We start from the raw sequence: 14,625 nt of genomic DNA, 5'->3' as shown, positions 1-14,625 counted from the left end.
TAACCCTTTTACTAATCACTATTGATTTATATATCTATTTATTCTTGCCACATTTAGATGTACCCAGTAAACTATTGGTGCACAAGAGCTGCAGGGGCATCATAAACAATCTGGCAGAGAAGAACTGAATAGTTAGTACTAAAACCACCCAGACAGTCTATTTCTTCATAAGTCTAGACTGTTAGTAGTTGACAGCTTCTGTTAACTCCTGATCAGCAAGGGTTGTAAGTGTTTCAGATTCTCACTTTTCCCATCCTTACACTGGTTACTAGTTGTATTGTTGAATGGTAGCAAAGCATGGGCATTTATGCAGCAGAGGATGTGCAAAGGTTGGAAATATAGTAAGCATGTGCTTCTGGATGAGTAATGTTAGGAGGCATTGAGCACAGAACAGAAATGAGCTGAGAGAAAACTGGTTGTTAGAGGTATCAGATGATGTATACAAGAGAGAAGAAAGAAAGTCGGTGACAGCTAGCAATAAAGAAGTACAGTGATAAAAGGAGCATACAGATGCAATATGAGGCCATCCTTCATTACACAGCTGGTCTGATGGGGAAGAGATAACAGGGAGGTGTATTGTTGGGTGAAGGGGTTAGTGATAAATGAAAGAATAAAGAAGAGAGGAGTATTGTAGTTTGTAATGACTTAATTTAAACATTTGGGCTGGAAGAGGCCCACATCATCATCATCATCGTTTAACGCCCGTGTTCCGTGCTAGCACGAGTTGGACGGTTCGACTTGGGTCTGTGAATCCAGGGGCTGCACCAGGCTCCAGTCTGATCTGGCAGTGTTTCTACAGCTGGATGCCCTTCCTAACGCCAACCACTCCGCAAGTGTAGTGGGTGCTTTTTACGTGCCAGGGGAGTCTGGCATTGACCACGATCAGTTGGTGCTTTTAACGTGCCACCGGCACGGAAGCCAGTCAAGGCGGCGCTGGCATTGGCCACGTTCGGATGGTGCTTTTTATGTGCCACCGGCACAATATTTCTACATTTATCCCCACCACATATTTATGTCAGTTTTTACTACGCTTGTATGGGTTGGGAGGATTCTTTGCAGCACAAGTACTTTGCCATAATTTGTAGTCATTTGTTACGCCTTTGTGAGGTTCATCCTCTTGAAATTTATCTTGACGACTTTGTCCCATCTCTTCCTTGGTCTTCCTCTGATTCTGTTTCCATCTACCTGGTGCACTCAACATTTCCTCACATAACTGACACCCTCCAAATGCATCACATGTCTATAGTAACACAATCTCTGGTGCATACCGTTAAATTCATTGTATTTATATATATGTATACCTAAGCATGTATAATATAGATAGAAAGAAAATGGTTTTTTCTTTTTACTTTTGCAAAATCCCACGAATGTGTACGGGAAATATTAGAATTGACCTGTACCAGTACCTATTTTATTACTCTAGTAATAAAATGGTAAAAGTTGATTCACACAAGAATCATATTTAGAATGTAAAGGGATGTAACTGAAAAAAATATAAAGTATTAATTCTTAGAATTACTCATACAAATAATGGAAGTGTAAAAGTTGAGATTCTTTGAATACAGAGGAAAATGTTAGCTTCAAAGCACATTTTCAAAACTTCTGTCAAATGTATGCAAAAAAAAAAAAAAGAAGAAAGAAATAATACTGCTACAACACATTTGGAGATAATTGAAATTGGAAACAGCTGTGAATATAATCTTACATTGATGCCTGGAATCATGGTAGTTGTAATAACAGCTATGTAACAGCCTTTTGCTATATAAACTCTAAGTGACAAACTGTAGGCATAAATTTAGCTTGTCTTTTGATAAAGCTCATTAAGGGAGATTAACGATCTGACTGGAGGAAAATATCTTCATATTAGATATAAATTCACTAGGGTCTCACACATATAATATAGTGAACAGGAAACTTTAATCATCTTAGATTATCCCAGAAATTACTAGGCAAAATCTCCCTCTAGAGCTGTTTAAAAGCATCAACCAGGGGAGTTAACTCCAACATTATTGGTTAATCAATATTTTTGAACAATATAACAGTACAGATTGGAGTGAATCTGGTTTTGATATTTGGTTATATATATATATATATATATATATATATATATAACAGAATGTGGTAAGCTGTTAACAGAAGGTGTTTTTTGAAAGAAAAGTAAAGGCGCAGGAGTGGCTGTGTGGTAAGTAGCTTGCTAACCAACCACATGCTTCCGGGTTCAGTCCCACTGCGTAGCATCTTGGGCAAGTGTCTTCTGCTATTGCCCCAGGCCGACCAATGCCTTGTGAGTGGATTTGGTAGACGGAAACTGAAAGAAGCCTGTCGTATATATGTATATATATATATATATATATATATATGTGTGTGTGTATGTGTTTGTGTGTCTGTGTTTGTCCCCCTAGCATTGCTTGACAACCGATGCTGGTGTGTTTACGTCCCCGTCACTTAGCGGTTCGGCAAAACAGACCGATAGAATAAGTACTGGGCTTACAAAGAATAAGTCCCGGAGTCGATTTGCTCGACTAAAGGCGGTGCTCCAGCACGGCCACAGTCAAATGACTGAAACAAGTAAAAGAGTAAAAGAGAGAGAGAGTATGAAATTTATTGGCTATTTTGGGAGGTGAATGGCTGAATCAGTGGCACATCAAACTAAATTTCTAACATTTACATTTCATACCTCAAATCTTAATATTAAAAAAAAAAACAATAAAACAACAGAAAAAAAATCAAAACCAAAAAAACTTTGGTCAAGTACTGGAATGGATTTAATTGATTGTCTCTGCCTCAAAACTGCCTCATACTAGTATTGAAAAATCATTATTAACAAGTTTGATATTACTTTTCTTCATTTAATGAGGTTTACTTGTATTGTGTTTCTGTGTTATAAAAGGTGCTTATCATTAAAAATGTAGTTTAATCCCTTCTAGATCAAAGATGAGTCCATGGTAATACACCATGTAATTCAAATAAGTAGCTAAACCACAAGATTTTTGATATTAGAAGTAATCTGTTAAAATTCTTGCTCATATTAGTGTTATTCACGTTTGGACAAGGACATTGATACTGAATGATTGAGATGAGGTCTGGACATTGATATTGAATGATTGATGTGAGGCAGGCGAGCTGGCAGAATCGTTAGCACGCCGGGCGAAATGCGTAGCCGTATTTCGTCTGTGTTACGTTCTGAGTTCAAATTCCACCGAGGTCGACTTTGCCTTTCATCCATTCGGGGTCGATAAATTAAGTACCAGTTGCGCACCGGGGTCGATGTAATCGACTTAATCCATTTGTCTGTCCTTGTTTGTCCCCTCTATGTTTAGCCCCTTGTGGGTAATAAAGAAACATATGAGGTCTGGGAGTTGGATCACAAAGACAAAAGATGAAAGGCGAGTCACATTGAGCTGGCAAATTCAGATTTGTTGAGATCATTTGTAGTAGTGATAAATGATGCATGTAGAAACTATAACTCAAAAACTGGCAGGAAACAAGATACAAAAGTTGCTTTTTTGGACATGAAAGATAAGAAAGATTGCAAAATATATTTGGTGGAGAAAGTGGCCACTTGATGAATTCAACATGATTGCGGAATGCTATCAAATCCAGTCACTTTGCAGTGTATAACATAACATTTGCCATACTGAGAAGCTGTGTCTGCTTTCCCTATTTCCCATAATGGTTTAGTACTTCATAAATGACCTTTACTAAACTAATTATCAGTCACTTATTAATCCCTGTTTTGGAGAAATAATAACTCAGCTTAATTTAACATCTACAGTGTATTTTGTTCTATTTTCCAGTTGTGTTTCCATGATTGTGTGCATTGAAATATCTGGCTTTTACACTATATTCATCAAACAAGTTTTTTTCTTTAAGCCTATTTGTCTAATTTTTTTTTTATGGGCATTTGTCATTCTTGACACTAGTCATTTAGTCTGTTAAGTGAAATTGGTACTATTTTAGACAATATTCTATGAAAATGGCTTTACTGATAGACCTGTATGAATTCATCATCATCATCATTTAGCGTCCGCTTTCCATGTTAGCATGGGTTGGACGGTTCAACTGGGGTCTGGGAAGCCAGAAGGCTGCACCAGGCCCAGTCTGATCTGGCAATGTTTCTACGGCTGGATGCCCTTCCTAACGCCAACCACTCCATGAGTGTAGTGGGTGCTTTTTACGTGCCAGACGAGTCTGGCAAATGGCCACGATCGGATGGTGCACTGTTTTAACAGACTAGTTCTGTTATCATATTTGGTTGATTTTGGAAATTAATTTTCAACTTGTATGTTTGTATTTTATTGTAAGCTTATGATAATGGAAGTGATATTCTGAAGACTCAAGGCCTTAATTATGACATGGGACCAAGATCAAACTCGACTGTTTAGATCTGCCATTGCAACCTGGAAAAAAAGCATGTATATCCAAATATTTAAAGTTTGCTCATATTGCATGTAGGAATGAAAGAATTAAAGAATTCCATATTGCAAGAGAGTTTAGTTGAATCATGTTGTCATTGGTGGAAGAAGTATTATTTAAAACAATATTGATGCACTTCTTAGCTGTGATAGTGAAAAGAAAGCATTACATTAGTGTCAGGATGAGAGGTTTTGAAGAAATATGAACGAGGCAGTGAAAACCTATCTCTTATGGAAACAGCAAAATTTTTTACAATTTTGGTTAGTAAGGCAATAGAGAATATGAAAACAGGAAGTTGCAAGTCTTTTGGTTTTTGCAGGAAATCGTCATCCCCAGTGACTTGTGTAACATTAATGTTATCAGCCTATTACAAGAGCAAGGAAATTATATTTGGAGAACATGAGGGGAGGAAGAGAGAGAGAAAAAGAGAAAAAGGGGGGTAATTATAGATATTTCAGCTTATGAAACTAGTAGAAAGAGTTGTATGAAAGTGAGTACAAGTTTGAAGCTGAGATGCAGTTGGCTTTTTATTAGGATGTGAATTCACCAATTGTTAGGCAGTTCTAAACCCTTTGTCCCCTACCCAAGCATCCTACAGTCTTCCTTATTTTGTAACCTGTAGATGCCAAGGTGCAGCCAAATAAATAATGAGAAATTTCTGGCAGTTTATATAGATAAGCAAAGTTAAATTATAACTGAGATTTTAATTTAATTTGAACACTTTAATATATTTGGTTCTAGGATGGGTGATATGAAGAGATTAACCCTTTAGTGTTCACATTATCCTACCAAAATTAATGCTTTTTCATCCATATTGCCTAGAACTAATCAGGCATTATCTTGTAGCTTTGAAATTTTGATGAGGTAGCTGTTCATTTTCAAGATGATATTGTAGGATTGGTGTGAGAGACCAGATCTGGCTAGTTTGAACATAAAACAGGCAGAATACTTTTGGCCGGATATGGCCGGTTTAAATGCTAAAGGGTTAAGGGCAGTATTGAGTAGATTGACATATATGAAGGATTAACGAATTGTTCTTATGATAATGATACAAAAAAAAAAAGAAAATGAAAATATATAAACAATAAAACTCGAAACAAATACCTTGTGTCCCCTACATGGGAGTCCTCAGTATATGTTACTTTGTGTGCATCTCTTTTCTTTTTTTAATGTGTTATATATCTTATGTCTTATGTTTTCTTTTTGCAGTTGGTCTTCCAGAAAGGTGATCTTATCACGGTAACCCAGGTAGTCGATGGTGGATGGTGGGAAGGTACTCTAAATGGTAAAACTGGCTGGTTCCCAAGTAACTATGTGAAAGAGTATAAACCTGGTAAATAATTGACTTTTATTCCTCATTTTCACTGATTTTTTTTTTCAACTCTTACTATCTTCACATGCAGTTTTAATATTTTTAAACTGTTTGCACACAGGCATCATACAGTCTACCTTTCACTCTGAGAGAGAGACCTTTTGTTACCAGCAGAGGTAGGAGCTCTCTGAACTTTGCCCAGCTATTCTTATCCTAGCAGCTACGCTCTCAGAGCATCCACCCCTGCTAGGTAACGGAAGCTATCAATTACTTATTGTTTTTACTCCTGGCATATGATGGAATCTGTTTCCTGTACATCTTGGGTGTTTATTGCACCTGTACATCTACCACTCACCAAAACTGTCTTCCTAGTTAACCTTCTTTTGATATTGCTGCACTTATGTGTCCATAGCTTACACTGGGTATATCTTATGGTGTTTCTACCTATGCCTTTTCTACAGATCGAGCAGGGCCATCTACCTGAAGAGATTTGTGATTTGTCCGCCTTCCTACTTACTAAGACTGGTTTTTGCTAGGTTAACTCTAAGGCCTTTTGATTTTAGAGCTTGCTTCCCTATCTAAAATTTCTTCTCTAGTTCTGGTAGTGATTTGGCTATAAGAACAAAGTCATCAGCATAGAGGAGCTCCTGGGGCAGCCCATCTTAAATTCCTGTTATTGTCTGGAGGACTATATTGAACAAGAGGGGACTGATCCTTGGTGAACCCCTACATCTACCCTAAATTCATTGCTATATTTGTTGCTAACCTTCACCTGACTGACAGCATCCCTGAACATGGCTTGAATAGCTCTCACCAATCACTCATCTATCCTTAGCTTCCACATTGACCAGATAAGGGAACAGGGAACTCTGTCAAAGGCTTTCCCCATGTTGACAAAAGCCAGGTACAGACTAGATATTTCTCCTGCAGTTGCCTAACCTGGAATATATAGCATCAGTCATGCTCCTGCTTAGCACAAATCTGAACTGCATCTCATCTACACATATATTTATTTATTTATATACTTGTTTCAGTTATTTGATTGCGGCATAAAAAACCACAGATCTTGTTTACACAGCCACTCATAGTTTCCTGGTCAAAATAATTTATTCTGCCCTTTATCAAGCTTGAAAACAAGACTGTTTGTACGTTGTCTTTTGAGCAGATAACTTTTAAACAAGAGACGCTTGTAAAGAAGAAAAGAAGAAAAACACAAAAGAGATAACCAATGTTACAATAATTCAATGTCAAGCGAACATAAACAAGTCGTTAACGGTTTACTAAGTGTCTGGTGTCCTACTTCTAAATACTGACAAGATGTAATTCTTGAAATGGAAACTAACAGAAAAAAATGTTCCTCAAATTTATGTGTTCATTGAAGGTTCTCAAGTTGTTTTTAGAGATAAAGTTTTCTAAGAGAACACTCTGAACATTTTTGGACCTATCAATATAGGAACACAAGGAAATAAGGGATGGTGGAATAAATTATTTTGACCAGGAAACCCTAGGTAGCTGTCTTTACAAGATCTGTGGTTTTTCATTATAAGAGTATCTTCATTCTTTTAGTTAATCAAGTGCTTTTCTACTGCTTGTTGAAGCATTACCACACACACACATATATACACACACACTCTCACACACACACATACACACACACACACACACACACACACACACACACACACACACACACACACATGCATATATGGGTACAGGACATCACCAACCGTGCAGATAACATGAAATACGTAAATGAGAAAAATTGGAAAACAGGACACGTTATCACAGAGAAAGGACCCTTCATTAGTTGTCGGCTGTCAATCTACTCTCCATTTCGAGCATTATAGACAGCTGACAACTGATGAAGGGTCCTTTCTCTGCATTTACTTGTCCTGTTTTCCATTTATTTCTTGTTGTTTATGTATTTAACTCATTTGTTTTACATATTTCATGTTATTTGCACTGCTGACTTTGCCTTTCATCCTTTCGGGGTTGATAAATTAAGTACCAGTTATGCACTAGGGTCGATGTAATCGACTTAATCCCTTTGTTTGTCCTTGTTTGTCCCCTCTATGTTTAGCCCCTTGCGGGCAATAAAGAAATATATTTACTATTTATTATTTAATTGATTGTGACACATCCATTTCCAAGTATATATATATATATATATGTTGTGTCTGGGGGGAGTTATTCTCTTTTAGTGCCTTTTAACACACTCACCGGTAAAATTCCCACTTCTTTTTTTTTTTTTATAAAATTTTCGTTGCATCTTGCAACCTTTTCAATAGTCCATTATTTACACTGTGTTCCCTTTTGTTTGTTTGTGTGCATGTGTGTGGGTCAGTGTGTGTGTGTGTGCCTATACATGCATGCATGTACGTATATATGTGTGTGTATGCATATGTATGTATGTCTGTGTGTGCATCTGTATGTACGTATCCTGCATATTTATGTGCTTGCCTGTCCATGTTTGTGTATTTCCTGTGTGTGTGTGTGAGCATGTGTTTGTATATGTATGCACCCCTGTCTCCTTGTGTGTGTGTGTGTGTTATGTAACTCTGTACCATGTTTGTATGCATGTATGCAAACACACACACACATATACGTACATGCATGCATGTATAGGCACACACAGACATACTGACCCATTGACCCACACACATGTGCACAAACAAACAAAAGGGAACGCAGTGTAAATAACGGACAGTCAAGACTATTGAAAAGGTTGAAAGACACAACGAAAATTTTAGAAAAATAAAAGAAATAAGTGGAAATTTTACCGGTGAGTGTGTTAAATTATAAGGCACTAAAAGACAATGACTCTCCCCAGACACAACAGTGTATGCTTCAACACATGAACTCACATAAAGAATCTTGCAAACCAAATCCAAAAACGAAATATATATATATATATGTGTGTGTGTGTGTGTGTGTGTGTGTGTGTGTGGTGTGTGTGTGTGTGTGTGTGTGTATCAGCCGAAATAGCGAGGATGAAATGGTTCTTGACTGAAGATGGAAAGCTTCGAATGACCCGTCCTGTATCGTCTATCTGGATGTTTTGTTGTCCCTATTTGTATCACCTAGTTGTCTGAATGTTTTGCGTTCTTGTCCCATTTTCTGTTTCATATATATATGTATATATATACATATATATATATATATATATATATATATATATATATATATATGTGTATATATATGTTCCATAGGATCTAATGAGCAGCTGGACTGCATATTGTTCAAGTATCAGCATGGTTTCTATTGGCTGGATCTCCTTCCTAACCTGAAACCCCTTCCTAGTGTGTAGTGGGTGCTTTTTCCTTTTGCTGTCATCACTAGTGAGGTCACAATGCAGCTTACAAAACTGTGATCCCCTAATGACGTAGCTCTGTGCTCAGAGATGAAGGGGTTAAAGCATGGAGGTAGGGGCCTGAGTTGAACAGCTTCCTTGCTTTAGAGATGCTGCATGATTAGTCGTTCTAGAATATTGGCTGTGTTATCACATGGAGCTGGGAAGTGATAAAGATAGTGGTGATGAAGTGTGTGGGTGGATCCTCAAGGTATTAGATGAATGGGGTCAGAGGAACCAGGAATGTGGGTGGGTAGATGTTAGTTGTATGGGAGAGAGAGAGAAGGGGGGAAATGAGTGAGGTTGGTGTGAATATAATGAATGAAGAACAGGTGTTGAGGGGATGGGTATAGTGGCTGGTGGATAAGGGATAGGGAGTTGGGGTGTCCAATTATGCATGTTGGGTGAAGAACTGTGCCAGAGTAATATTGATACAGAAGGCAAAGGAATGATGAACATGTGAGACAGGAATGCTGTGTGATTGCATAGGTTGCAGTCCATGCGAAGGCATAGAGCATGGGGGGGGGAGTGAGAGATGTGCAGTGGTGGTGGAGGCGGAGATATAATCTGGTGTCTCAGGATGAGATCAAAATAAAAAAGGCTGAAAGGTGGATATCAAGTGTCATGGTGGTTCTGGCCAGCGAGAAAGATTAGTGATATCAAGGAAAAGCTTTTTGAGAGTTGACATATGGTGGAGGTGTCTGGAGGAAGAAAGTGGGCAAGGGCTCCAGATATGCAAACGGCGGTGCATCAGCATGGCCGCAGCTCTGAGCTGAAACTAGGAAAAATATATATATATATATATATATATATATATATATATATATAGGCGCAGGAGTGGCTGTGTAGTAAGTAGCTTGCTAACCAACCACATGGTTCCGGGTTCAGTCTCACTGCGTGGCATCTTAGGCAAGTGTCTTCTGCTATAGCCCCGGGCCGACCAATGCCTTGTGAGTGGATTTGGTAGACGGAAACTGAAAGAAACCTGTCGTATATATGTATATATACATATATGTGTGTGTATGTTTGTGTGTCTGTGTTTGTCCCCCCCTAGCATTGCTTGACAACCGATGCTGGTGTTTTTACGTCCCCGTCACTTAGCGGTTCGGCAAAAAGAGACCGATAGAATAAGTACTGGGCTTGCAAAGAATAAGTCCCGGGGTCGAGTTGCTCGACTAAAGGCGGTGCTCCAGCATGGCTGCAGTCAAATGACTGAAACAAGTAAAAGAGTAGAAGAGTATATATATATATGAAAACAGTGCTTTTAGACTTTTGTTTTACCGATTGAGACAGAACTTATTTTTACTGTATATTTATGCGTGTGTACACATATATATGCAAGTGCATGTGTGCATATGCTTGTGGGTATATATTTACATACATGTATGTATATATGTAGATATAATGTGTATGTGTACATGTCTGTATGTGTGCATATATATGCATATGTATACCTATATGTGTATTACATATATACGTGTGTGTGTGTGTGTGTATTATATATATATATATATATATAAGTGGCGGTGCCCCAGCATGGCCACAGCTCGTGAGCTGAAACTAGATTAAAAAAAAAAATATATATATGATTATATATTTCATTTTTGGATTTGGTTTGCAAGATTCTTTATGTGAGTTCGTGTGTTGAAGCATATTCTGTTGTGTCTGGGGAGAGTCATTCTCTTTTAGTGCCTTATAATTTAATACACACCCCACTAAAATTTCCACTTGTTTCCTTTTTATTTTTCTTAAATTTTCCTTGCGTCTTGCAGCCTTTTCGATAATTATTCACACTGTCCATTATTCACACTGCGTTCCTTTTTGTCTGTTTGTGCGCATGTGTCTGGGTCAATGTGTGTGCACATACACATGTATATATGCATATGTGTGTATTTGTGCATATGTATGTATGTATGTATTCTGCATATTCATGTGTTTGCATGTCTGTGTGTGTGCGTTTGTATATGTGTGTGCGTTTACCTCTGTCTCCTTGTGTGTGCATGTCTGTGTGTGTGTGTTTTGCAACTATGTACCGAGTTTGTATGTATGGATGTGTATCTCCATTTGTGTGAACGTGTGTCTCCATATGTGTCTTTGTTCAAGTAAAGTGTGTGTGTATATATGGTCATGTGTTTTAGTCTCCATTTGTGTATGTGTGCTTGTCTGTTCATATAACCTATGTACCTGTCCGTCTGTATGTTGATCTAGTTTCTTTCATATCCATATGCTTATATACATGTGCATATACATTTATACATACACCCATACACACACATACATCTATCTTCATAAACAGTCCACTAACTATTCTATTCAACCTGTGTAAACAGTGTGTAGGGGGGGGGGTATGATATCTACTATGTATATTTCCTATTTAGTATTGGGGAAGTTTCATTTATGAGGACGTACTCCCATATTTGTCTGAGTGTTGGGTCTTTTGGGTGCTTGGATAAGATGGGGATGTCATGTTGACCCAGATTGCCTCTATGTTGGTCCTTGGTATGTTGGTAGAGTATGGAGGACTGTTCTTTTGTCATCATATTGCCTCAAATGTTCATTTAGTCTTTCTGCAATGCTCCTAGATGTCTCCCCTATATATGTCATGTTCATGTTTTTACAAGCACCTTTTAAGCATCTAATGCTGTAAACTACATTTCTAGTTTTACAATTAATGCCAGAGCTAATCCTACAGTTGTCATTGTTGCATATGGTATTCTCAAAGGGGTACATCCTGCATAGTTGTGATCTGACGGAGTTCCCTGGCTTTTCAACAATCTTAATTGAGTTTGGTCTCCTTCAGGGCTTTTCTAAATCTACGGACTAGTTCTCCATGGGCTGTGGCATCTAGAAACATCACTCCTTGATATTTGTTGGACCTGTTTGCTTTGTCACAAGTTCTTTGTATCATATTCCAGTCTTTGTTTCTATATCTAGGGCAGGTACCACTTGTATCATTATGTATAATGTTACCTAATTTCCTTCTAGCACCCCTGTATACTCGAACCCTATCTTTCTGATCATATCCAGAGAATTGCATGCAGTGCATGAAGTTCTGTATATATTTTTTCATTTCATAGGGCTCAAATAATGAGGACATGCTGTTCATTATCCTAACTAAGTCTGCTATCCGTATGTTTATTTTCATGTGTGATAAAGCTGAGTTCTTGTGAACAACATATTTTGAAGCTATAGGTTTCATGTAATAGGAGTGGAGTAGCTGCACTCTATTGTTCACAGTCTCTAACCAAAGTTTAGTATCAAGTATAGGGAGTCTATTGTTGGGGTGCTTAGTGGGATAATCTATATGTATATATATATAAAAAAGTTTATAGGGGAAAAAATATTTAAAGCATTTGCAAAAAGGAGAGTTCTAATTTTACTAAATGTTCCAGTGATTGATGTCTGTCCAGATTGTTTGAGAGAAATTTTTTGAAATAATGTGATTTCGGTATTTATTTGCTTTTCTGTGATTTTATTTACATCTCACATATTCTCCTGTGTAGTGGTTTGTGACATTCATTATTCTCTCTGAGCAGTGTTTTTTCTATTGTATAGCCAACACCGAGTCACCAATGCTACATTGTTTATAGCTAATAGAAAGCTCCAAGTTAGAGCACATGATTTCAATTGTGTTTCAACTATGTTGCATTTTTTAATTCTATTCATTGTTTTCTCTATTACCACTTCAGTTCATATGATTCTCTGCTTCTCAAGGGTAAAAGAATGGGCATAGTAGTCATTTTGTTGCACTGATGATGAGAGCATTCTGCTGGATTTAATTTTTGTTGTTTACAAATGTTTCGTACTGTATGTATTATTTTTGTTGTGGTATAGGTAATTCTGAAAACATTTTTAATCTCTGATATGGTATTGAGGAACATACTTTCTTGCTTATTTCATAGCTTATAGTTATTGTTAATTTGCTTCTTTAATAGTTTTGTACTGATGTAAATATATGTGAATGGTTCTCATAGGTTAAATTTGTGAATTTGAAATTGGTATTCCAATTTGCCTAGATATAATTGTTATATTATCCCTCCTGCTATTAATCAGTGTATATCTTATTGGTTTAATGATAACCTATTTAAATGCTCAGATAATATTTATTAAATGGATCGATTTCTATTTTCTATATAGGAAAGTTTTGAAATCATCAATGTTCATTAAATATTGCTTGCCTTTGGTTTTCGTTTCCACAGAAGTAATTTATTTCTATGTCTTCACTGTTCATCTCATGTTTATTTTCTTTTACCTGTCACATGTATAGCTTTGAAATTTAATATCCTTCTTGAAGATGATGGATTTGTAATATTTTCTGAATTATTTCTGCATTATTAATTACTTTCATTATCTATAGATAATTTATTAGAATTCTGAAAGAAAGTATAATCATACCTACGCATTAGCTGCTTTCTTTTTCTCTTTTTGATTTTGTTACAATTTTTCTTTTAGTTTATCTATTTTAAGTTAATTTCATAACAATATACCAACTCACAGTATTGTGTTTTTAAACGCATTATTATTTTTTGCTAGATTGATTTCTAAGTATTTAACAAAAGTTCACTCAGATCAATCGTTTGTATTTTAGTGATATTGAAAATGAGATGTTCATTTTCTGATCTTTTATTATAAGAATGAGCTGATTTTAATTACAAAAAAATGTAGAATTATGCCAAATTCTGATGAAATAGTCAACTCTTTTAGTTTATTAGGAAGCTTAATCCATAGATGTGTATTATTGCCTTGGTATTAGAAAGACCCACCATGGGAAGAAGCCGTAAGAGAATTTTCCTCTTTTATAGTTTCTCTAATGTTCATTTAACTAACATAATTAATTGAAAATAAATTATTTCATTAGAAAGCCATAAAGTACTGGAGCTCTTGAAAATTGCAGAGTAAATTATTCTGCATCCATTTTAGTATTTCAGTGGATGAATCTGTTTAAAAAGCTGCAAGCTACAAGGCTTGACATGATGTCCAACCTTTCATGGTTGATACAAATGTATTTTATTGAATTAACTCAATTTACTATTCTTGTACCTTAAAAAAATTGACCTTGCTCCTAGTTACAAATTTCAAATTTACTCTTGATGTAGAAATAAATTAATTTTAAACATTATTCTTTATAACAATTTCTAGAAATAAAGTTTATATATATATATATTATATATATATATATATATATATATATATATATATACACACACATTAGATGAAAAATATTCATGTTAAAATTTTTTGTGTTTCAGATCCCGTGTCTAGTCCACCAAAACTTACTCCACCTGATGTCAAAAGTACATTAGAAAACAACCGAGAAAATACAAATTTTTATCATAATGTTGTAAGTAGTTCCTTTCTGGCTTTACAAAATTTATTCCTAAACAATGGCGGTGCATCAGCATGGCCGCAGCTCTGAGCTGAAACTAGAAAAAAAAAAAAAAAAAAAAAACAAAACATCTTGGGCTATCACTTGTATAATCAAATATTGAATTCCAGAATCATAATTTTTGTTTGTTATTGATCTTATTTGATTTACCTCTTTTTTTTT

The 14,625-nt window shown here is 36.2% G+C and overlaps 1 protein-coding gene across 21 annotated transcripts in view; it reads left to right on the top strand.

Moving 5' to 3' along the window:
* The window catches only part of LOC115209071 (rho guanine nucleotide exchange factor 7), a 339,379-nt gene that overhangs the window by 91,469 nt on the left and 233,285 nt on the right, over window positions 1-14,625 (top strand). For all 21 annotated transcript variants that reach the window (XR_004998406.1, XR_004998405.1, XM_029777152.2 and 18 more), the window contains exons 3-4: window positions 5,626-5,749; window positions 14,327-14,418. Coding sequence is in view for 19 of the 21 variants with exons in the window: in XM_029777152.2 (XP_029633012.2) it covers window positions 5,626-5,749; window positions 14,327-14,418 (216 nt within the window). In the remaining 2 variants the exon portion in view is untranslated. The remainder of the gene's footprint in view (window positions 1-5,625; window positions 5,750-14,326; window positions 14,419-14,625) is intronic.

Source organism: Octopus sinensis, linkage group LG3, assembly GCF_006345805.1.
Source record: "Octopus sinensis linkage group LG3, ASM634580v1, whole genome shotgun sequence".
NCBI lineage: Eukaryota > Metazoa > Mollusca > Cephalopoda > Octopoda > Octopodidae > Octopus > Octopus sinensis.
The sequence above is the reverse complement of the archived record's forward strand: the minus strand, read 5'-3'. Positions and strand labels throughout refer to the sequence as shown.